This window comes from Telmatherina bonti, assembly GCF_933228915.1.
Source record: "Telmatherina bonti genome assembly, chromosome: 7".
Taxonomy (NCBI): Eukaryota; Metazoa; Chordata; class Actinopteri; order Atheriniformes; family Telmatherinidae; genus Telmatherina; species Telmatherina bonti.
Genome location: NC_136625.1, coordinates 14,807,587 through 14,832,731, shown reverse-complemented (window position 1 = coordinate 14,832,731; position 25,145 = coordinate 14,807,587). Strand labels below are relative to the sequence as shown.

General features: G+C 37.6%; 1 protein-coding gene across 2 annotated transcripts in view; it reads left to right on the top strand.

The window, feature by feature from the left end:
* The first annotated feature begins 9,687 nt into the window (after positions 1-9,687).
* Positions 9,688-25,145, top strand: part of col11a1b (collagen, type XI, alpha 1b) — an 86,445-nt gene continuing 70,987 nt past the window's right edge. For both annotated transcript variants that reach the window (XM_079244037.1, XM_079244036.1), the window contains exons 1-4: positions 9,688-10,066; positions 17,044-17,208; positions 19,889-20,102; positions 22,420-22,582. In XM_079244037.1, coding sequence (XP_079100163.1) covers positions 9,952-10,066; positions 17,044-17,208; positions 19,889-20,102; positions 22,420-22,582 — 657 coding nt within the window. In that variant the 5' untranslated portion in view covers positions 9,688-9,951. The remainder of the gene's footprint in view (positions 10,067-17,043; positions 17,209-19,888; positions 20,103-22,419; positions 22,583-25,145) is intronic.

Sequence of the window (25,145 nt, the reverse complement as noted above, 5' to 3'; positions counted from 1 at the left end):
TACCAGTAAATAAAACATATCCTTAGCCATCTTAACAAATACAGCAAGTGTTCCCTTTACTATGAAGCTGAAGTTTTCATAGGCCCTGTGTTTGTAGAAAAACTATTTTCAGTTATGTAAACTTAAAGCAGAAGCCTAAAATTATGCTAAATAAGTGCTTAAAGGGTAAGCCAATTCACAACTCCAGACTGTTGGTCACAAAGGCAGTTTGTGGGGACTTTCAGTGCTTTTAAAAGAAGAAAAGTGATGCAACACAATGGTTAATAAACTCCTGTACCAGTTTTTGCAAAGTGTGCCCCTTAAATCAAATCCAAACTCAAAATGAGAGTATATATTATCTGAAACTTTATTTTACAGAAATACTTTGTTTCCATTCACATTTGCCCATCATCCAAATGATTTTAGAAATATATACTTTGTATATTTAAACATCTGTTTAGATTTTGGATGCGCACTTTTGGATACTGCTGCGAACTGTGTTCAGTCATTGTTTTCAGGAGTATTTTGAGTCCATACAATAATTCCCACCAACCAAATTGTGGCTTTTTGTTTAATGCTGCGGTGCCTGAGGGCCTGAAATCACTCATAAATATTCAGTATCAGGCTTCTGGACGAGCCCCAGTTCAACAGAGATTTCAGTTTTATTGTCATCCTCTACATAGTAGATGATGAAATCATCAATTCTTTTCTATTGGAAATATTAAGTTTAAACTATTAGTCCATAAGGAATTCCACAGAGTGGCAAACCCCTCCTCAGACGTGCTTCTGGAAGTTTCTGTGTCTTTTCTTTACCAAACTATTTCAGTAACTTGTGGAAACAGCATCCAAACATATAATGAAAAGAGAATTGTGTTGTTTTCTGGCTCAGTGTAAAACACACACCCCTGCAGCCTGGAAATGCTGAACATTTTTCCTCTGCATTCACATGTGATGACATTTTGTGATGATGATATTTTGTGACTTATCGTTTACATCTTCCAACTGTCTTTCATCGCCAGATGTGTCTCCTAAGAATATTGATCCACACCCATATTAATACATATAAGGCATAAGAGATCATATTAATCTCAAACAATTGCTATTGTACAAATGTCTGAAAGAAACTGAATACTCAAAATAAAAGTTTTAACACAGCGCATCAAAGATGAGGCACGGATTTATGTTTGGCAGCAGCAATAAAGACTAATGAAGAACATTCATATTATTTGAATACAGCATCTACCAAAGTGCTCTTAATCCTACAAGAAGCCATCTGTGTGCATTCGCCAAGTCCTTCACTCTCTTTGTTTTAGTTTCTTTGTCTGTTTTACTTTAATTTACCCTTTTCATTTTTTTCACATTATCACTTCAGTCTGCTTTGACTTGAGAGCTTTAAAAACCCAAAGGTCAGTAGTAGTGCTCAATAAACTGGCCTCCTGGACAACCTTATTCTTTATTCTTGCCAAGTCCGATAGCAAGATGCGATGTAGCAGTAAGTTTTGTCTTAGTGAGATTTCTCAGCCTCCACAATCAGCAGCAACCAGTCCTCCACTATCAATTTTACTGCTGACAGCTGGAGACAAGGCTCAGGGAGACTTTGGCCTGTGAAATACGAGATGCTTGAGGCATGTTTAGATTATCACAGACTTCTCCACTTAACTCGCCACAATACTCAGCTCACTACTGAGAGAAAAGGCATTCATCACACAAAGTTGACAGGAGACATCGGAATAGGACTGGCCCTCCTCTTCTGTGTCACACCTCTGGTACACTTGCAGGTTAAGTGCTGCGATATCTGATCACAGCTTTAGGAATAACAGACTTATCTCTTTACTTCATACCAAAATGCATCTCTCTCATCCTTCTCTTTAAATTGGTCACATACAGAAGATCATGTTGAAAGTTTAACTGAGTAAATTGCTTGTTTGTGTTTGCATGGCAGTCACTTCATACGTTTAATCAGAATGAAATATCTCAATAACTTTTAACTGATCTTAACATTTCATCTGATACTAGCAGAACTTTCTCCTGTCTTAGTCCAGTTGCTGGTATAAAGCATGTTACATTTCAAGAATCTGATGTAACAACATGGCTATGCAGGGTCTGTGTGGCCGCTCTGTGGGATTGTTCTCGGGTTTCATATAGGTCCACTGTTTTCCATAATGGTTACAGGTACAAAATGATTAAGGACAAAAATAATGGCCATCTTTTCTGGAGCCTAATGTCTTTGAGCCAGTAGAGTCAACTTGTTGGGAAATATCAAATTGGCTCTTTATGTGAGATTTAGAATCTCAAAAACAAAATGCATACATTATGTTAAACTAGGAAACATAAATGAGGTCGCCTTTAGATTGAGAAAATGATCATGAGGTGCTTATAAGTTGTTTGTAATGAAGGACCTCACGGAGACAGATCAGAGTTGAGCAGGATTTAATAACAATTGTGGTTAGTGTTACGATGAAGGCTATGGCAGGAGTTAGCTTGCAAATTCACACAACAGCCAGTAGAGTCGGAGTCAGGAAGGAGAAGGGAGGAAGGTCCAGCACCGCTGATACGAGGTCCAACAGTGGCTGAGAGTGGAGCAGGACTATGAGAAGCTGAGTCAGGAATTTAATGCAGATGCGGTCAATCAGTAATAAGGAGAGTTACTGTAGAGAAGCCTGACAGGAGTGGATGTAACATTGTTCTGCATAAAGTTGCATGAGGAATTAATACCATGAATGACCTGGAATATACCTAATAACAATGGCTTGGGTGTTTGGTGTCTTCCATCAAAAAGAACTCTTTATAAAAAATAGGCATGGCTTATAATAGCTGCATTTTTTGCCTAACCATATCTTTTCCCTATCCTAACCAAGTAGTTTTACCACCTAAACCAAACCAAGCAGTGGATGAGAGTGAAAAAAGTGCCACTTTAAAGCCCCCTCATCCCCCTCCTTCCCCCTATGTCACCAAGTCTGACATGGAAGTAGAGATTAAAGAGCGCCATTTACACAGCTGTTTATTCCACCACCCTTTAAAGCTAGAAGTGCTAACTTGCTTGGCTGCTGCTGCACAAAGCATCACTTAGAGACAGAGTATGTTGTTGGAGAGCTTGTTTCACGATTTCTGTTCCTTCGACTGTGTTGCTTATGAAATCCGATCCACAAATATTTGTGCACACACATGCACGCATTTCAGAATGACTTTGTGATCCCATGAGTTTTCTTTAAGTGCCACTAAAAGACAGACAGCTGTGGTTCAAAGAAAGATCCCTTCACAGTCGATTATTCATTGAATATTTTGCTTTATGTAAAGATACCAATAACACTTCTATCATTACCAAAGCTGCAATAACTTCTGTCTCAAGAAGAAAATAATAACATTCAGATGACAGCTAATATGAAAAAGTGGGAAATTTCGATGCATTTTTGAGACTGCACTATTATCAATGGCTGTTTTATTATTATCAACCTCTTTCTTATAGTTTCCTACCACTTGTCTTCTGTCTACATTAGTGTTTGATCACTTTATAGTTCACAAACAGTTGACATTTCAAAACTAAAGAAGTGAAACCTTCCCATGTCACTAAAAAAAATCATTACTAGGTGAAGCTATCTGGATGCCACGTGTTCCTGTAATAAGCATGCCCAGACTAACATACATTCCACTCAGTGGTTATGCGGTCTACAGTGTCTAGTATGCATCCCTCTCCACCCCCATCCAGCTGCAAACTGCTTCTTAGCAGGATAATTAATAGTAATGGAGAGTCCTTGTGCGTATGTGTATTTGTGATGTGGCAGAAGATGTCTGAGAGCAGAACAGCTCAGCTTCCTTCTGCTGATTTTGTTTTTCATATTCATAAAGAAAACCATCATTTGAGCAAAAAGACATGAGTGTAAAGGCTTTCTTTAAACCAGGTGAAATCATTTTGACCACCCGCTGAACTCGTGCATGCTGCATGGTTGCTGAACGTTATGTTGCAGAAAGAAATGGGAAGAAAAAAAAAAATTTCTCACAGGACCTATGATCCTGAGTCTCATGAGGAAATGCTTAGTTATGGGAAGTTTCCAAACAATTGTGTTCAGGACTCCAGGCTGAAATGCCTCGTTACAGCCGCCAGATTTAGGAATTGTTCTGCCATCAGATAGGAACTTGTTAATACAATTATTAGCAAGTTTATGTTGACTTGTGTTGTTTCACTCAGAAATGGTGCTTCTTCATTTCTTGTATGTCAACAAACAGAACTGTAACCGAAGCGCTGCTCCGTGAAAACATTTGGATGTACACGACTCACAGGGAGTTTCAACTTTTAGGTGAAGTTTGCTGAAAATACAGAAAGATCTTGCTACACTTATATCATGTATGTGATTTAGTATCATGAAAACAGTATTTCCTTTTTCTCAGACAAAAGCTGACCTCGGTTAATATCAATTCAATTCAACTTTATTTATATAGCGTCATATCGCGGCAATGCCATTTCAAGATGCTTTACAAACAGAAAAAAAAACACAATGAAACTCAATTCATAATAACCTATATAAGGAAACTAACAGATTGAGTTGGACGTCCAACTCAATCTCCCATCCTGAGCAACCACACTGGCAACAGTGGGAAGGAAAGAACTCCCTTTTAACAGGAAGGAAACCTCCGGCAGAACCCGGCTCAAGGACAGGCAGCCATCTGCCTCTATATCAGAATGCAAGAACATAAAATATCATTGTCTCAATGACATGTCATGTGTCAGGTTTTGCCTGGCAGTGTGAAGTAAAAGATGGTTTCAATAAAAGTTGTTTTTAAAGCTGAACATTTAATGGTCAATTCACACTTTAGACACTTCTTACACTGCAAGGTGACTAAACTCTAACATGATGACTAACTGCAAAAAAAAAATATCCTGAAGAAATCCCTAAGCATTAAAAAGTTGTTCATGTGCATTTAAAGTCAAGAGAGCAACCAATTATCTAAACTGTAGTGGTTATTGTGCATTTCAGGCATATTCTGAAGCTCCATATTACTATTAGATATGAGTGCATATGTCAGGGTGAACAGCTCTGGTCCTTGAGGGCCAAAATCCTGCAGGTTTTCCATGTATCCCTGTTCCAACAGCGGCCCTCAAGGACCAACTTTGGGCACCCCTTGTAATGAGTTACCGTGAGGATCCGTAATTACAGCCACACACAAGGAGTTCTGGACAAATGACCAGTTTATTGGCAAAGGAGTATGAGCAGAAGATCAATCCGGGTGACTGGTCTGCAGAAGAAACCAGGCTCCAGCTGGGAAGTAAACGGAATGGCAAATTACTCGTCCAGGCAAAGACAAGGCTCGGAGATCCAAAGACAAGCAGGGTCGGTAACCAGAAGAGCCGAAAAGTAGCGGTGTCCGTCGAGGGCAAGGCAAGGAGGGTAATCCGGGGGCATGAAGCAGAAGGTCGGCAACTGAGGAACAATCCGTAGAACGCTGGAACACAACTAGACATAAGTCTGATTATTATCTGGCAGAGAAGGAGAGATTGGAGGGAGCTTAAGTAGGCAGTGAGAAAAGGAAACCAGGTGAACTGAATGAGACAGCAGAGGCAATTAGGAAGCCAACAGGTGGATCGAGTTACCAGTGATGAGCGCCAGGAGATCAGGATGGCAAAAACATGACACCCCTGGCACATGTACACTCAAGGACCATTGGGTTGTCTATAATACTTTTGAGTGGCTGATGTTGTTTTGTATGAATGTAAGAAAGATTTGGTTCCCGAAGTGCTTAGTACTGCAGCTGAACTCATTGCAGTTTGATACCAAAGATAAAACTCCTCTTTGATTATTTACTTTAAATAGCAGAAATATCATTATCCAATATGGTGTTAAGATCTGTGTGTTGTTTTTGGTTTTTTTCATTTAATATTGACAGACAGGAAGATTTTAATTGTATAACACATTTAACGTACAAGACAATTCAAATTAGCACACATCTATCTTTTTTTATGCATTAAATAAAGTGAATATTGAGCTTTAGCTGTAGTATTGCAGCCAAGGAATCTTTGTTAACCAGGTGTAGTAATCAAAATTCTTCAAGAGTTCCAGGTTTTTAGTTGCATTCTATTTTTTATGTATATCCTGTGTGTGGCTTTTCAGCCACGCATACAGTTCATCAGCATCAACCCTATAAGAAGTGTTTGAATGCTCACCACTTCTAATAATATGCAGAAGTTACCCAGAAAATCATAAAGCGTTTGCTTATGTACCTTTGACCAGGTGTTCTACAAACATGTTTCTATTTTTTTGGTTGCATGAGTATGACTACGAACAGACGAACCATTCCCACAGAAAATAATATCAAGTCCAAATCATAGCATTGTACAGTAATTACAGATCACAGCTCATAGTTTGTATTTGAGAGAATTCTCATTCTGAACTCATGCGACACTCAATCCTTATAGCTTGCCAGTTTGCTGTTTCTGGACATCAGCAAGAAGAATTTTAGTCTGAGACTTGAAAGCACTTTGATTAAAAGCCATTTCCACAAGAAAAAACAAAGTCAATGGGCGACGTTCTGAAGACAGTTTTGTTTTTGTAGCTGCTGTGGTCTGAACCGTACATAGAAAAGGGACTTATTATAGAATAATTATACAATGTCATCTTGGCACAAATTTTCAGTAAATGCATCAGTTGTAATCATATACTTTCAACTACAAAGAGGGCAACTCCAAAGCCAAGCCTTCTTGAAAATTGCAGACTGTCCCAGAAACAAGAAGCTGGACGTTTGTCAGTACATGTTGCCTTTTGACTGAGCCGGGCTGTGAGAGAGAAAAAAAAACCCGAAGGACTTCAGTTTTGGTTATTTACGTTTCCTTTCTGCCAGTGCACAGAGACTGAAATTAAACCAAACATTTTGGGCTGCATTCCCAGGAAGCAACGTGAACAAGAAGTTCTGACATACTCCGTCAAACAACTTGAAACGAAATGAGACAAAGCAAAACAGTCAGTCCACTGCCAGAAACCATCAGCCAGGCTGCTCTCAAGGCAGTTTTCTGCTGCTGAGCAAGCAGAATGACATTCAAACTGATCGCAGAGAAATGTAACAAGCCATTCAAATAGTGCATCGTCACAAAAAAGATGCTGAACTCTTTATTACACTTTAAACATTTTTAAAAAGTGACCTCTTCTGTTCACGTTTTGATATTGTGTTTTAAAAAAACAAAATAAGTTTGATGAGCTTTAGCAAACAAGCATTAGCATGTGATTTGCACAGGTTTTGTATGATTACACATTTTCTGCAGTGCTCAAACTAAGTGAAAGATCCCAAACATACACTGAATTTGGTGGAGTCATATATATATTTCCCTGAAGATCATAATGGCAAATGTGTGACTTTTCTTTGTACAGCTATACTTGGAGATCAGTTATTTTATTTATTCAAAGAGAAGATTTTGTAAATCTCATATAAAACTGTAGTACACTTGTAGTGTACTACACCTGTAGTGTAGTACACTGTAGTACACTTGTAAACACTTGTAGTAAAACTGTAATCTAACATGAATTGTTACAACATTATGTATCAAAGCAAGTTTGTAGATACACCTACTTTTCTTTCTGCCAATCATCCAACTTGTCCAGACTGGCATGAAAAGCAACATAGAAATGTCGGAGAAATACTATTCTGAGGAGAATAGAAATCATGTTCCAGTGTCAGAGCCACATATTTCCAAGTACATATTGTGTATCATTGCATTCCTTAACTCTCACTCGAAGGCTGCTGGGATAGGCTCCAGCTCCCCGGTGGATTACATGGGTTCAGAAACTGAATGAATGAATGAATGAATGAATTAATTAATTATTTAATGAATGAATGAATGCATTAATTGCTTAACAAGAACTTTTGGTTGCAACTAAACAGAAGGTAAACATAAGGAAATAAAATCATCCATGACAAAGCAAGTAAGGAAAGCCGTTAAATCTTTCACCTGAAAGTGAGTGACTGTAACACCTAACCTCCGTAGCAGGTAAAAGCTGAAAATTAAAAGTCAAGTTTAAGAGTTTTGTATGAAAAGTAATTTAAAGTATTAAATATTTGATTGGATTTCATTTTAATATATCCACCCAAACATCATTAATCCTGCACATTTAGTATTTTACTTGGTAAAAAGAAGCATCATAACATAAGAACTGTGATAGTGAGTCTGCTGATTTGCATCATTCTGTTTACCTACAACAAAAGTCCTGGCGTGGCTGTAGACAACAGCTGTCATCTGTCCCACCATTAGCTTTCATTAGCCATAAAGCTGGAAGTGGCTAACTTGTTTTCCCAATTAGGAGGGAATGCTGAGAGGAAATGAAAGACATCCCTACTTGAGCCCAACAATTACCGTCAAAGTGCTCTGAGTGCGATCGACTTGGAAAACAATGGCCCACAGAACCAAACTGTAAATACACAAATGTCCTGAAAACTGTTGTGGACGTGGAAGTCAGGATTTTCTTTTATGGTAAAACTGGGGAAATTAAATTATTCCTTTTACATGCGTCACTTTTATATATAGTCTATCAACTACCAGTCAAAGATCTTAACACATGTTCTCATTCTGAATGACTAGACGTCTTCCAACTTTGGACAGGTAGTGTATTTCTCAATAACTTTATTGCATGGGATCTGGATTATTTTGTTCTAATGCCTGTAAAGAATCAAAACGGCTGACACCCTATGTCAGGGGTTCTCAGTTTGGTCCTATGTGTCTGCAATCCAGCAGGTCTTCCAGCTATTCCTGCTTCGACACACCTGAATCAAATGAAATGGATCTTACAGCACAATGCACGATTACTCAATAATTTGAGTCAGTAATGTTGGAGAGAGGATACATGGAAAACCTGCTGGACTGCAGACTTTGTAGGACTGAATTGAGTACCCCTGCCCCAATAACTCACACCACCTGATTCAATCTAATTCAGCTCAGCTCAATTAAAAATCTCTCCAGCTCACTGTTCTGATTTCTGCCTTATAATAAACAGATTGTCACTAACAAACTGTCATGTGGTTTAACTTTGTATACAGGGGCTGCTATTGCACTGTTAGATCCATCTATCTTTGCAATCAATTAATATCTAAACAAAGGGAGAGCATTATAGCTACCACCTGCACTTCTTGCCTCTGTTCCATCTCTCAACATGAATTATCAGGCCTCAGAAGTGTGCTGTCAAAAGGAAACTCCCAGTCTGGAAAAAATTTCATCTTGGTCAGTGACGCTTTTTTATTAGCTGCTGGCCCACATAGGGGTTATTTAAATCTCCACTTGCTTTCAGGAAATGTCTAAACCAACAGCTCCACCCCACTTTTTAATTTGCACATATTGTGTTGCATTTAGTTGAATGCATCATGAGAGGGAAAAACTTCTGTGTTCTACTGCTCTGCATGGAGTTTTTTTTATGTTAAAACTGGGGAAACTATTCCTTGTACATTATTTACATACATTACCACTCATACCTTTAGACACTTCTTCTCATCCAGAATGTGCAAATGAGTTTTAAGCTTTTGAATGGTACTGTATTTTTCTTCAGCTGTTTTTGTCAAGTTGGAATCCTGAGACACTTTCTCGTCTTAACTTTTACTGGGATGCAGTGATGTTCCGACTGATGCTCTATCGTTGCACAGGGGGGGCGGGACATGAGACAACTTTCCCGACTGGTGATTTGATGAGTGGAGGATTTTCCAATGTCAGTATCCCTCTGTCGGTTCAGGTTCAGTGTTGCGGGGTTTGTCCTGCCTCCTCACGGTGCGCGCAACTCTCAGGGAGAGAAGTCACTTGCGCTTTTTTCATGAAAGCCCTTTGCCATCAGTGTGAGAGCTGGGCTTAAGGGGGAGCGGATCTGAAGGGCCCAGTCTGGCTGAGAGAGGCATCCTTATACTTTTACACATGGCGTTGTAGTATTTGCACATTTTTTCTGTGGATTTTGCCAGTGAGGGAATTTTACACAAAGTCGCGCGTTTTCTGTGCAGCTGCGGGCGCTCGCGATGGAAACGCAAAGATGGACCACCAGGTGGAAAACGAAAAGGTGGCAATGGGACTCAACGATAGCTGCTCTGGCCACGTTCTTATTAATTCTACAAGCTTCCAGTGTTAGAGCAGGTAAGAGACTGTTTGCAACACACATCTGTCACTGAACCAAGTCCATAGCATCCTGGACGGTTCCAAAACGTCACACAGGCTGGCGTTTAGCCCATAGATGGTAGTGGGATTACAGCAGCCAACGTGGTAGACAGCTGCTGGTTCTCAACATATTGCCATATACTGGATGCCACTTAAGTCACCCCATAGCTTGCACATATTTTATTTGCAGTCTGCGTTATTCAAAAACTTTCCTTCGAAGTAATTGAAAAAAATTATTTAAATAGTTTGGCATCAAGACAGGAATATATCATATGACTACAATGGGATAAAAATTTTTAAGATCATTTGAAGTGGTTTTTCTGTCCCAATCGCAGTCCTCTGGTTAAGCTTGACGCTGCTTTAATAAATTAGAACTCTGTGAGGTGTAACATGTCCAAGTTAATTTAGGAGACGTTGCTGTCCTCCCTGTGAGTGTCTAAGCGCACAGTGTCTGCCGTCAGGTGTGGTCAGCAACCACAGAGCTAAAGATTTCCTGATAACAAAATTGCTACTAGACCAGTGGTACTCATTAGCTATGATTGTGTAGTAATAAAATACTATAAAGTATACAAAGTGTTGGATAACGTGGAAGTGGTTTTAGGCATGACTTTTACGCACATTTCTTTATAAATTCAGCAACCCACAATAGCTTAATTATTACACTTTTACACATTGTCAGTACACAGAGTCCATCTGCTTAATTATAGACACTTCACATACAAAGTTGTCACAGTTTTCTGATTTTATTTGGATTAAAAATCACTGGGCTGCTTTTTTTTTTATAGTATTGTTTAACACCTGCCTAAAGGACTTAGTTTTAAATATAAAAGTGTTGTGGTTAATTCTGAGCGTTTTAAATAATAACTAGACTTCAGACAGTGGAATTCTTTAAGTGAAATTCATATTCTGGCCAGAAGGATCACCATCTTTCCACATTATCTGGGCTCCCACTGAGTCCAAGAAGGGGCGTTGATGGAAAATAAAAAAAAAAAAAAAAAGAAAAGGAAAAAAAAAATCTGGAGTATTTTCTTTGCTTTGAATACACATATGTGGGTCACATGAAATACTTTCCTTTATGAAATCATAGAGCGATCCACACTGGGTAGCTTTTGCCAGAATAAAATTATATGGTATTCTGGCACCATATTAGTAATAATACAGTCATTGAAATCATTCAAATTTTAAGAACAACAGAATTCAAGTAATAAAACTATATACATGTAAGTTGGTTTTATGGATATGGGATTCAGAAGCTACAGTTGCTCAATTATGTAATGCTTATTATCCTAGAGGAGTCCTTATTACCACCATGCTCTACTGATTATAAATACTGTATATTTCATAGAATGCACAAAGAATTTGTTGAGAAAAGGACAAACCACAGAAATTCAAAGTAAAAGTTTCATTAAAGGATATTAAAAAAAAAAAAAAACTGCTGTGGCATACTTGCCCATTGCCCATCTTTCTCCACTGTGACAGATATTTAAGCTAACCATAATTGCATGATGTGCTAGCAAACGTTTACCAGCTATCCAGTGCACTGTAATTGCTGCCTATGCTGCCAACTCTCAGTAGATGGCAGTGACACTAAAAAGACCGACGAGACATCCCAAGATGCTGCTGCATGACCACAGAGCCACAGAGACATTAACTTAGAATGTTACAATCACAGGACTAAACTTAACCATCAAACTCTATGGTGATGAGTGATGAGAAGAGTGTTTGTGAAAATGTTGTCTGCACAAGTGAGAGTACTGTTTCACTGTTTTAATATGCTGGTGTCTGCTGAAACTGCCTCAATGATTCCTAGAGATGTCTCCCATTTTACCACATACTTCATGTGAGCTTGATGGTTGACAGCGACTTTGGAGATGTGTCATTAAAAATCAGACTGACTAATTAGCTCCCAGACAAGTCTGCGGAAAGACAGCTTCGGTACCTTTTGCATGACAGAACACATCTTCTCACACTTGTGGTTTCTTATCCTTATCATTAGAATATGTTTTTTTTCTTCTGAGTGAAAGGATGACTTTTTTTCAAGGATGTGTTGAGAGAATAGCATGATGATTCTACCTCCTCAGAGGCTGAAACGCTTTTTTTTAAAATGCCATGCTTACTGATTTGGGGTCTTTAATGGTTTTGGGATATTGCCTGCTTTTCAGGGCTTCTGTGGAGCAATAGTTCGGAGAGGGGGCTAAAAAAGTTGGAGGGGTGCTGGTGGGTGGGTCTGTGGGGGTTCCTGGCCAATTCAGCACATCTGGAATATATGAGGCCCTGAGGTATGCAGTAATGCAGAGAGGCATTCTGAAACTCACAAAGAGACCTTCAGTCCAAGCTCTCTGTCTTTCTTTTCTTTTTTTTTAAGAACCAGTAGCGCTGTACTTGGGATGATATTCAGAAAAAGCCACAGACTATTTTCCTTTTCATAAGGCATTTTGTGTGAGCTTTCAAACCTGGCCTAAAATATGCATTTTATTCTGTTTCCTTTTAAAGAAGAACACGATCAATTAAATTATTCTTTGGCAGTGTCATTTCTAAAGCGTTTTCTTTCTTATTCACAAAGTTGGTAAAGACTACTGGACTACTGTAGGGATGAAAAGCAAAAGAAAATATTTTAGGCATCGCTTCAGTTCTTTGCAGTTTTTCCTTTTTTATCCAACCTGTGGTACCAAAATCTACAGTTCCAGGTCTTCCCACTGAAGATCCAATCTGGAAAGCTTCACATGGTCTAAAAGTCTTCTGAGCATGTGCTCAATGCAACCAGGTTTGATTCACATCTCAGGCTGTTATTCTTGTGGTTACAGGAGAAGTAGCTACAGGGATGGGGCCTTCTCACTTTAGTCTCATGTATGTTTTAGTTAGGGGGGTAGAGGGAGTGGTGCCAGTACCATAATGGTTTCAGCATGTGGATGTATAGCTCCACCCATCAGAACCCCTCATCATTACCAATAACGAATAGGAGCTGCACAATCAGCACTTCCTGTCTTCCGGTGTCACATGACTTAGAAAGTGGAAAATGTACAGTAGAATATTTTGTGGAAAAATTTCCTTTAACTGTTTTTGATGGCTCAGAAAGGTATGTTTTTTCTACACTGGTATGTTGTAGGTTGCAATATATAGTTTCCTGGAGAAGAGAGAACTGAGCTTCTTCCGTTCATAAGGATTACAGCCATCTTTACCAAAACTCCGTATAAGGTTCATAGATTTTAGAGTTCAGAAATGCTTTTGTCAGATCCCTTGCCTCTAAGTTGTTTTTTTTTCTGTGGTTATCAAACAGATGAATCTAGTTCTTTCTCTTTTCTGAAAGGGAGATTCCAAAGTGAGTCTGTTATCTGACTTTCTGTAAAGGCCACGCTGGCTCTGTGGGATTTTAAGCTGATCAGTCAGACATTGTTTATCATTGCTGGGTCTTTGAAGAAGACACATCCTGCCTTATGACCCAGAGAAAAGACAAATGAGTCATGTGATGTCTGGACTGGAACAAGCACGGTTTCAGTTACTGTGGTTTCTGCAACAGTGAAGAAGTTGCTTTCACAACCCCCAGTGGACTGAGTTGGATTTGGGATTTCACTGATGGTCATTTTATCTTCTAGATTGACTCGACATTTCACTTTTGATTCTCTTCTTAAAGGTGTTTTTGACTACTTTATCCAATCCTATTTCAGATTCACTGTTGCACAACAAGTTACAGATCTTATTGAATGGGCTTTGTTAAAAGACCAGTCGGACTTTTATCCCAGTTCTTCAGAGGCTTAATTCAGAGCCAACCAACATGAACAATGAATGATCAATCATAATATTAGGTCCTGACTGTTCATTTTAAGTTTAGCTGAATTTATGATGAGGCCTCTCACACATCCCTCCAACATTTGGAAGCCTTGCACATCTGGAGCATCAGCAATGTCTGTTTCTTATTTATTTTTTATGTGTGCTCTGTCGCCATTGATAGACTCCATTGACATTTTTTTTTTGTAACTGATACAACAAGTCGGCCACAAAATGATACAAACAACAAGCTGAATCCCTCTCACGCCTGCTTGTGGGAAACCTGATCCCTTATTGGCTGTTCAGGTCTCCATGACAGGGGAGAAGGTGCTCTGATAGAAAGACAATGGCTACTGTAACACATAATACTGAGTCTCACCTCAAATTTTCCAGCACAAGCCATACTTTAACCAACCAAGTGGAAAGAAAAAACTGAAGACTAACTCATAATGATAATTCAAAAATATTTTCTGCCATGTTTATACCCTTCCAGTTCCTCTAATTACATAAAGTGCATGCCACATTCTTTTGCACTGGTAAGCTGTCTTTTTGCACAGGTGAATATTGTACACATATTTAAATGCTGGCAGTGACTGAGCAGTGGTGTTCAATTATATCAGTTTTGGTGAATGAGAAGCCAAGAAAAATCTCCTCCAATTAGATGTTAAGCTTGGTCAGCTCAGTAGAGTCAATGTTAGCCGCTTAAGATGGATAAATGTCATTCAGATCACTCATGCTGCATCATTTTACATTCTAACGAACAACTTCAAATAAAAAAGCTGAGCTAAACACTAGGAAATTAAACGTAAACAATAAAAACTTCAAGTTTAAAATTAAAAACTGATTTAATTTCAAGTATGAAATGGTAAAATGTTTGTCAGAAAACTAAACCTTATGTCTGAATGGGTTAAATGTAAAGTTTAAGATGCAAAAACTTTGCATATGAATGCATAATCTAAACAGAAAATAACTCATTGTGTTTTTATCAGCTAAAATGGGCATCAGCTTCAAAAATCCACCATAAGTCATGTAAAATAACCAAAGCATCTCATATGTGCCACTGTTTGTGGAGTCAGAGCGGATTGCAATATGTGATAACTATTGTTGTTACAGGGCAATCAGTAACTGTTGATGTTAATTTCCCATTTAGTCCACAAAGTGTTTATAATGATTCATAATGGCCTTTGCTTACTGTGCAGTTTTAAGTAAATGCAGCCTCTGGCAGACATGCTTTTAATCACCAGTGACTCCAACACTACTGTTTACACAGTAGTATTAAAACATACACTATTAGACTTCCTCAAATACACTCTAACTGATTATGTGCCTCGAGGAAGGAAGAACAAAGGGGTTTAAGATGAAAAACAGTCGCAATACTGACAGAGTAAAACAAAGTGGAGAGCAGTTTGATCAGGGGTACAGTCATACATGACATTGTTGGGCAAATCTTCTGATTCAGTAGGTGGGTGTGTTAAAACTCGTGTCTTGTACTGCATATACAGAGTATATACTTATCAATCTGGATATGTATGTATACATGTACATATCCAGATTGTAAATCACATACAACACCAGAACTTTATTATGGCAGCAGATATAAAGTACCAGTCAAATGTTTGGACACACTTTGTCATTCGATCCAATGGCAAAATGTGTCCAAACTTTTAACTGGTACTGAATATGTAAAAACAGACGCTGATACTAACTTTTAGTATCAGCATGTTTAGCTTGTGCACTGAGTGTCACAATAGTTAAATATATATCATGCACATAGTATACAAGATTCAGGTTTTTTGTGTTTTGACACAAAAAACACAAAAAAAATATATTAATATTCTTTTAAATCCAAATTTAAAGTATCCAGGCTTTTAATTGAGCCCAATTTCTCTTTATATTTCCCACTTTTATAATTACTTAATAAGGTTGAGAAAAATTTGTTTGAAGTACTCTAATACCACTGTGTCCCAGTTTTTTTTTTTTTTTTTTTTTCAGTTTTCTGGCAGCATATCTAGATTTCTTAAAACCAGGATTAAGACTTAATTTAACTCCATGTTTTTCAGCAGAACTGCTGTGAGGTGCAAGATTTACCTTATTTGACACATTTACACATATGGCACATGTAAAATATCCTTGTTCAAAAACAGAAATGTTGAACCATAAAAAAACATTCTGACTTATGTAGCAATATTTACAAGCCTAAAGCCTTTTCTCAGATTTGTGCCGAAGCCATTAACCCCCACTCTTCCCATCGAATCAAAAATCTGAGTTAGGCAGCAGCAGGGGAGAAAAGAATTAAGAAACAGCGTTTATGACTGCAAAGTAACTTCAGCCAGGTTCCAAGTCCATTGAGAGAAAAGAGCTCAGCGGTGTTAAGAAACTTGTAAAGCTACCCCCTTCTGTGTTCTCGTCATTCTGAAGACTTGGTGATCAGTAGCAATGAGTTTTATCATCCCAGCGATGCTGTGGCTTTTTGACTGCAGGGCTAACAGTGGAGGTTTGCATGAGGGGGGGGAGGGGCGGGGCTATTAGAGCTACTGAATGGTTGCTAACATTTTTACTGCTGCTCTGCCAAGGCAGCTCATAAACGACCAACAGGCCGAACTGACAGATTTGGCCAGAAGTCTCTGAAAAAGCCAGTGGTGTAATTGGTGCAAATGTTGATTTATCATCAACTTGCCAGGTCTGATTAGATTAGCCATTACCTGCAGAAGTGCGATTATGTATTGCAAAAATCACATGAGCATTATCTTAATTTAGATATAAATGATATATGCATGCACTGCACTGTTTAACTGAAGTACATTTACTTTAAATAACATACTTTATAATGGATTAACTCATGCATTTAGTGTGGCTTTCCTTGTGTTTCCATAGTCTAAGAGTTTTAAAAGTCAACAGTGAAACAATATCTCATTTACAAGCTTTTCTCAGAACAGAGTAACTTTTTCTACGCTTCTCAGTTTCACATAAATGCAACATCAAAGATGCAGTTTCAAACAGCTTGTACCCACAGTTACCTGCATGTGATAGTTCCCATTTACTAACTTCTTTCCCCTCAAATTAATTTACCTATATGCAGGATATTACAATTTGATTTTACCAACTGATACAATTCAGCATATGAGAAACACCAGGCTTGGTTTTAATTTTACTACCTAAGTGTGATTTGATTTTAACCTTTGTCTCCTCAGCTGAACCAGTGGATGTTCTGAAAGTGCTAGACTTCCAAAGTTCTCCTGAAGGAGTACGGAAAACACCAGGCTTCTGCACAGTCCGGAGAGGATCCAAACCCGACGTAGCTTACAGAGTGGGGAAAAACGTTCAGATCAGCGCACCAACCAACCAGCTCTTCCCAGGTTGGTGAACAAACACCTTACAAATCTAAGATCACCAGTATTTACAAAAAAACTGAATCAGCAACCATTGAATATGAGTGTTTCCAGAGAGCAGAAAGTCTGTGCAGGTAAACTACACACAAGATTGAGCATTCAGCTGTGTTATAATGCCGACTGAAGTGGGTTTACTGTTTACTATGATTTCTGCATGACTGTTTTAGCATTCATAGGTAATTGCAGACTTCAATTCATGGAAATACCATTAAAATGGGGCTTTTGGTCACAGAAAAAAAATTTACCGGAGTAATGGATGAAAAGTCTGTGTATAGTCTCACTTTTTATAGTTTATCTGGTAAGAACATGAATGTCTGAACAAAATATCATTAAGCATATACAGAGATGCCTCAGCCTACAGACCAAAGTGACAGACATACATTTTTAGTTATTTACGGGCTCCCTGTAAATTTACGTTGTGTAAAAATGTGTTTCGTGAGCCATGAAAGACAGACATCAAGTCACTCAACATATGACTGAATCTTCATCTGAACTATCAAGTCTGAAGATCAACACCAGAGTTTTCCTGTTTGATATTTTGGAGAAACTGCAATCTGTTAAAGGAGATCCAATAAGATTAAGAAGTTCTGCCGATATGATGTAAATTGGTCATGTCCAGTATAGTGGTTCTCCTCAAGTCCTCAAGTTTTGCTTACTTGCATACTAAAATATGCAATTTGTGGTTGATGTTGTGAAATCTATCTAGATTTTCATTATACAGTGTAAGCATCACATGGCTCACGAACTGCTGCCTGGGTTGTCATGAGAAATATGTATTTAATTAAGAAGAACTCCAAACAGAGAAACGAAAATCTGATAATCTGGGTATAAAATGATAAAATGCAGAGGACTAGTGACAAATGATTATTTAACTTTTTTCCCAGTTCCAATTTATGTTATTTAGCTTATATACCTAAAATAAAATATAATACTAAGCTTATATTTAAAGCTTTAAATATATGGCAATAAAATTCTCATAATGTTGGGGTCTGTTGCTTTTTAATTACTGGGGCAAACTGTATAAAGAGCCCAAAGTTACCTACTTGCTCAAAGCTTACTTGGCAAGGAAGTGTAACGAAATTTATTTGGAAGCAAATGCTGTTAAATAAATTGTCCCAGACTGTGCGGTGCAGGCGAGTCATTTTAAATTTGGCTGCAGATGGAAATGAACAGCCTGAAAGTGAAAAGCATAGTAGGTAAGGGTATAAGAAAGAAGTTGCCTGTAAATTTTGGCTTAAACAGCCAATACACCTTTTTTTTTTTGTCCAATAACGGAAATTAAAGAACTATAATAAAATCCTAAGAGGCGAGACACTGGAGCTGCCGTCAGTGTCACAATGTCCTCTGCCTGAATAAGGGGACTTTTATATGATCAGGATTGGTTATGTTCTCACTGAACCAAACTGTTATGGTTTTAAAAATATGACTTTTGTTTGAGTTGTTGTATTTACAACCCTTGTAAAATTATTGTGGTTGCATCAGCACTGTTGACTTCTTTCAGGACAAGCCAAGGCCCCTTTAAGCTTCCATAATAAACACTGCCTCAGGTCCAGTTGTCTAGACTTAGAATTCTGATGCGAGAACAGAAATTTAGAAAGCTATTAAACTTACCATTACTCTCTTAACATTGTGTTTCACAGTCGAATACATACAGTTAATACTTAGCTCAAAAGACACTTAAACATATATATATATATATATACACATATACATATATATATATATATATATATATATATATATATATATATATATATATATATATATATATATATATATATATATATATATACATATACATATATATATATATATATATATATATATATATACATACATATATATAAGGAGGGTAATTTGGGAAATGTGATCCACTTTAAACCTTCTTTCTATGTAATGGACAGCAGGGAAAGCTTCCACTGTGGCGAAAAGTTGGAGTTTGTATGAAATTGGAAGGTCCAAGTCCAAGTCATGTGATCTGGTAAATGATGTAAGAATTTTTAATGAGCTAATGAACTCAGTCTGCATTTGGTAGGGCTTTGTTCTTGACAAGTTGTAAGCTAATGGTCAGATCTACAGCTCACTCATGACTTTCTGAAATAAGCAATGCCAAAATGTTTATGTCAAAGGGAAAACAGCAAGCCCATATATGCTAACTTCAATTTTTTATCGCTTGAAGGATCACATGCTAAACATAGGAGTTCTCCCCACCAATCCTCAAAGATCAGGTTATGTCCCAGATGCCTAACTGAGACTAGCATTTAACATAAGAATGAGCTGAACTACTGAGTATTGACCACTTACCATGATAGACTTTCTGCTTTTCCACATAAGAGTTGCCAAGTTATAAAGTCCTGTAACATCCTTTAATATCTCTCTATGGCTGAAGTTCTAAGTTTACAAGTATTTCAGTGAGTTCTTGATAAAGTGTTAACTTTACCATTCCCATCCTCACTCACAAGTGTATTTTCTTTAATTAAATTAAATTTGTGTTGCAGCTGCTAGTGAAGTTCAGTTGTGTGTAATTGTATTAATATGAAACAGAGCAGGGCAATATTGAACATTTACCCTACTCTTTTAAACCACCGAAACAACTGCTATTCACTATCTTACCAGCCTTCTTGCTTGCATCTTGTCCCACCTCCAGGGGGAGTTTTCCCAGAAGATTTTTCTATCCTGTTTACCATCAAGCCCAAGGCTGGCCTTCAGTCCTTCCTTCTGTCCGTGTACAACCAGCAAGGCATCCAGCAGCTTGGCGTGGAAGTGGGCCGAGCTCCTGTCTTCCTGTATGAGGACCAGAATGGCAAGCCAGCCCCAGAGGAGTACCCTTTGTTCCGCTCCATCAACCTTGCTGATGGCAAGTAAGTGACTGGCTGCCTCTCTAAAAGTCTTTAAAGCACTGGAGGTAAAATGTGGGTGGCTGAGCTAAAGCATTTAAGGCTGGATTTAAATATCTTTAATTTATTGTGCAGCTTTTGGGATTATCTCGAAAGCAAAGCTGCATTATTGTATCAAAATTTATTGGCCAATATTTATGCTAAACTGAACCAGTCTGCTTTAAGTATTTTCTCAAACATGCAGAACTTTTTTTTTAAAATGCTCTGGTCTGGTGAACTGACTCACAACTCTGCACATTTACTATCGTCATGTTTGTTCAGTCATTATTACCACATGGAACAAGTCAGACAGTAATGGCAAATAAATTACTAGCAGCAATTTAATGACAGCCTTTGTTTTTTCTATATTATTTACTGCAGTCATATAGCGATGTGGAGAAGTGGGTAGAATCTTCAAATGTTGCATAACTCTTCAATGAAGCTGAACAAATCTCTGTTAAGAGCTGTCATTAATCATTTACATGACTGATAGAACAGAAATGCCTTAAAATGATCCCATGCCTGGTTGTTTGGCTGTAATAAATCATCAGTACAAAAAATTACAATGTGAATGTGCAGTAAAATTCTTCTTTTCGAATACAATATTTGAAAATAAACATCTTTCAGTAATCTGTAAATTATGTATTTAGACATAGCTGAAAATTCAAACTCATTCTAAAAAGCTGCTTCTGTGTGAAAAGGCTCAAGTCAAACTGGTGTTTTGACAAATGCTGTTTTTACATTGAGGCTTTAGTTGATTCACATCAACATATTGAATCAATTAATGAAAGCGTACTTCTGAGGAGAATAATCCTTTAGAAAAGTATCCTTTATGAGAATGTACTGAAGAAACAAAGAAAAAAACAATGAGAGTTCAGTTCATGTAAAAAACTAACTCACCTGTATGGTGAAATGAAGCAAGCCTGTGATTCCCAAAGTGGTCACACCAACTTGTCTTGCTTTTGCTGATCTGAGCATCTTGATGCTAAGTTTGCTGCAGAAAAAGAGCTTCTCTGGTCTGTTGCCAGAAATAGTGACACATGCTTTTTCCAGATGTCTCCTTGTTGCTAAGCATGAAGCTTCCACATGAACGATATTTAATCATAACGACTTCCATACATACTCATGTGTAAGGAACCTGATGACGTTCAGAAAGCTAGTCTAACATGTTGGACAATGTGTTTACTTGCAGTCATGCTGAAAGCTTTAGCATCCATGTGCAGGATCAGAGACTCACTGGCAGCTAACAGATGCCAAGTATTACAACAACAGAGACCGTGCCAGCTTAAAGTTATGATGAGCTAGTAAGTTAGCAGGAACTTGACTAAGGTAAAGAAATAAAGGAGCAGTCTGTACTTGAAAAAGTTGTTCAAGTTTCACCCAACTTATTTGACCTTCTGTGCAACCAGTTAATCTAAATTTATTTCTATGAAGTTGTAAAACTGTACAATGACAAACTGGTCAATAATAAATTTACAGTGTGTAATGATTACTGGCATAACTTATCAGGAGGTTGAATTACCTGGGATACCTGTAGTAGGTATCCCAAAATGACCGAAATAAAAATTGACAAGAGGAAGAAAAAGGGACCAAAAATGTCAAATATAGTTGATCTTTAATAAAGGAACTGCTGTACAAATCTGATTTGTTCAGTTTTTCCTATAAATCTATGTTGTTACACACTCAAGCAATAAGACCAGACAGAGGTGAATAACATGTCTAAGTCTTTAGAATTAGCTCCATAACAAGTAACTAGCTTGATTAGCTATGTAGCAATCTGGTGGCATTTGCTGGCATCATCTAGTAAAGGTAATATCAAAGACAAAAAATAATGGTTGTGTATATCTGTGTACTGTCTTCTTCTGTCATCATTTTATGGTGTTACTTATCCCAAACAGTGCTCTCACAGCTATTAAACAAAGCTGGAACTAAAGCTTGAAAGCGCAGAGGGTTCTTAGTTCACACCGTTGTTTGTCCATTCAGAGACACCGTATTAAAAACGGGGGCAAAAACATGGCAGCTGCCATGTATGTGGACCCACAGTAAGTAGATATAACTTGCTCAATGTAGGTAAATGAAAACAGAACAGTTATTTTCGTTAAGTGAAGCAAATACAAACATTGCTTTTAATGCCATAATAAACCTTTCTGTCATTGATCTGTGATTTTGTTTCACACCGCACCTTTAAATATTTTTTTTCTAAAATTATTTTCTTAACCATTGAACAAAATAAAGAATCTCTTTATTATCAAATAGAAGAGTGTTTCTAGTGAATTTACGTCCTCCTTGTTTTGCTCCACAGATGGCATCGAGTTGCTATTAGCGTGGAGAAGAAGAGTGTTACCATCATTATGGACTGTAAGAAGAAAGTGACCAAACCACTCAAGAGAAGCGACCAGGCGGTAGTTAGCACAGAAGGCATTACTGTCTTTGGTACCAGAATCCTGGATGATGAGGTTTTTGAGGTAAGACTGAATCTCTGATATAGGTGTCTTTCAATTCATTGGAATTCAATCATGAATAAATGTTTAAATACAACATTAAACCTCATTTTGACTTTTTCCTGGCTCCTTGTGGTCATATAGATACAGTCTACTTGAATAGTAAAAAAAAAAAAAAAAGAAAAGAACCAGGGCACTTTTCTCGAAAACATCTTCAAACATCAGCTTTTTTTTCTCCCGTGAAGACAGCGTTGGCTGCTTTAGAGACCCCTGATTGGTTGTAGCTCCTAGAGGCATACTGGTTATGATAGCTGACCGTACCTTTTGTGTTTATTAATGTGCATTTGCTAGAAGATTTTAGCTAAACTGGCAGAGCAGCGTTTAACTTCCATAATGATGGAGTTGTTGGTTTACCTTGGTCTAAATGGTATTTTAACATATCAGTGCAGATCAGCACTATACTGGTGACCTATTGAAAATTGATGTGAAATTTCTATTTTCTTTAGGATTACTCTTTCTTGCTGCTCGTAGATAAAGATGCTATTTACTTCTTTTTATTCCAATATTTAGATTAAACAAACTGTATTTAACTCTGTAACTGGAGTTTATTAATTTTTAAAGTAATCGTAGCTTTGCTTTTGAACTAGTTGCTTCCTCTGGAAAACCGTGATGCAAGGCTCGTCTAGTTACCTTCTGCATCTAATCTCCAACTTAACTCAAAGTCATAATAATAAGATATTATCTTTATTTATAATTCAGCACACCCGAACCAGTTTGCCTGGATGTCACCGATTTCACAATTTTAGTTGAGCTTGGAAATAATTGAAAGCATTCTGGGAATCTTGTGAATCTCATTTTCCATCATGAAAATGAGCAATTTTAGTGTTTTTTTCTGATTACTGTCCAACACTTTAAGGCCAGACGTTCTATTTTCTTTCATTAATTTGGCATTTTAGGAGTCGCACAGTTTGCTGTTCAAAGCGTTCTTTTTCTCTCACCCTGCTGGAATTGTTGATAGTTCACTCTGAAAGGTCGCCAGAGATCTGTTAAGTTTTTGCCACCAATTTCTGAATAGTTCTACTCCTTCAGTGTGTGTGTCAACCAAACTGCAGAATCCGTATTTACTGGTTGCTTATTCAGTGCTTCTGAGATGTTGTAGCTGCCGGGTTTTGCACAGGTAGCTTTGTGTGCAGTGGAAAATGTGAACAAAATGCAAGCATAGAAGACATTACGCTCTCTTTGATGTCTGCATGTGGAATGCTGGCTAACTAAAGCAGCCTGCAAAATGTTTGCCTCCAGGTCAGAGATGATTTTCCACTGTGAAGACAGTTAAAAATGCGGTACAGCTTTTCTTCACAGATAGGTTTTGCCCAATGAGATATTATTGATGAATGGATTCAAATGAACGAACAATCTAAGGTAATGATGAAGACAGACTTGATAGTCTTACAGTATGTTTTCTTTCCCATAGTCACTTTATAAAGTGAATCAGCCTTATAAAGTGAGATAAATACCACAATGGTTCAATGTTGGATCATAATTAAAGTAATTAAAAGAAGAGAAGATAATCATAGACGTTTCACTTTCACGTTAAACTTTCCTGTTTCTAGTGTTGATTCAAGAGCAGATATTTTGTTCTGTGAGTTCCTAATGTCTGAACATTATACGCAATTGTGTTGAATTACAGAGTAATTAGTTTCGCTCTCTTTTGAGAATAGAAAATGATGCCTTTTTCTCCAAGATTTTGGGCTTGTTTCACATTGCTAGATTGTTTTAATCTGTGCGTCATGCAACAGCAATGCAGTGGTGACCCAAGTAGAATTGCTGCCATACTATAAGCTATAATTATTCCCACTTCAACCCTAATAACCTTATTATTGTTGATAGCAAAATGGGTGCTTATGGGAAAACTGCAAGCTAACTCTAAATGTTAATACCTGCCAAAATTTTGCTATAGATTTGTAGTTAATGTATGTCACACTAGATAAAACTGTCTTTCCAAATAGATCTAAGCCAGATGTTTGGTTTAAGATTTGCTTATGGGATTAAATTTGGACATACATTGAAAATATACATATACATTTAAATTCCCCCCCTTGTTTTAACAAATGAGAATGAAAAAGGCTTAAGATAGGTTTAGGTATTATTTTAGGAAAAGAAAAGCATAGCCCTAAAACAGAAAGTCTTATTGATATCCAGCTGCAGGGTGGTTAGCACTTTGACCTCACAGCCAGAAGGTTCCTGCTTTGAATCTCATCTGGGACCTTTCTCTGTGGAGTGTGCATGTTCCCCCAATGTATCCATCAGTTCTCTCAGAGTACTTGGAGTTCCACCAAAATCTAAAAATGTCCATGGTAACTTCATTACTTATGTTAATATTGGCATTAGAAAGGCGTGTTTGTTTGTGTGTGCGTGGTTATTTGTCTTATTTGCCTCCGTGGTGCTAATGAACTGGGATCCAACAAGGTCAGTGGATAGGCTTGAGTCATCCTACAGCCCTGAACAAAGGGAATGTGGAAAATAAATGCTTTAATTTATTAATCATTTACTGTTTTAAGTAAATGTGTTTGAAGTTTTTAAGTTGTTT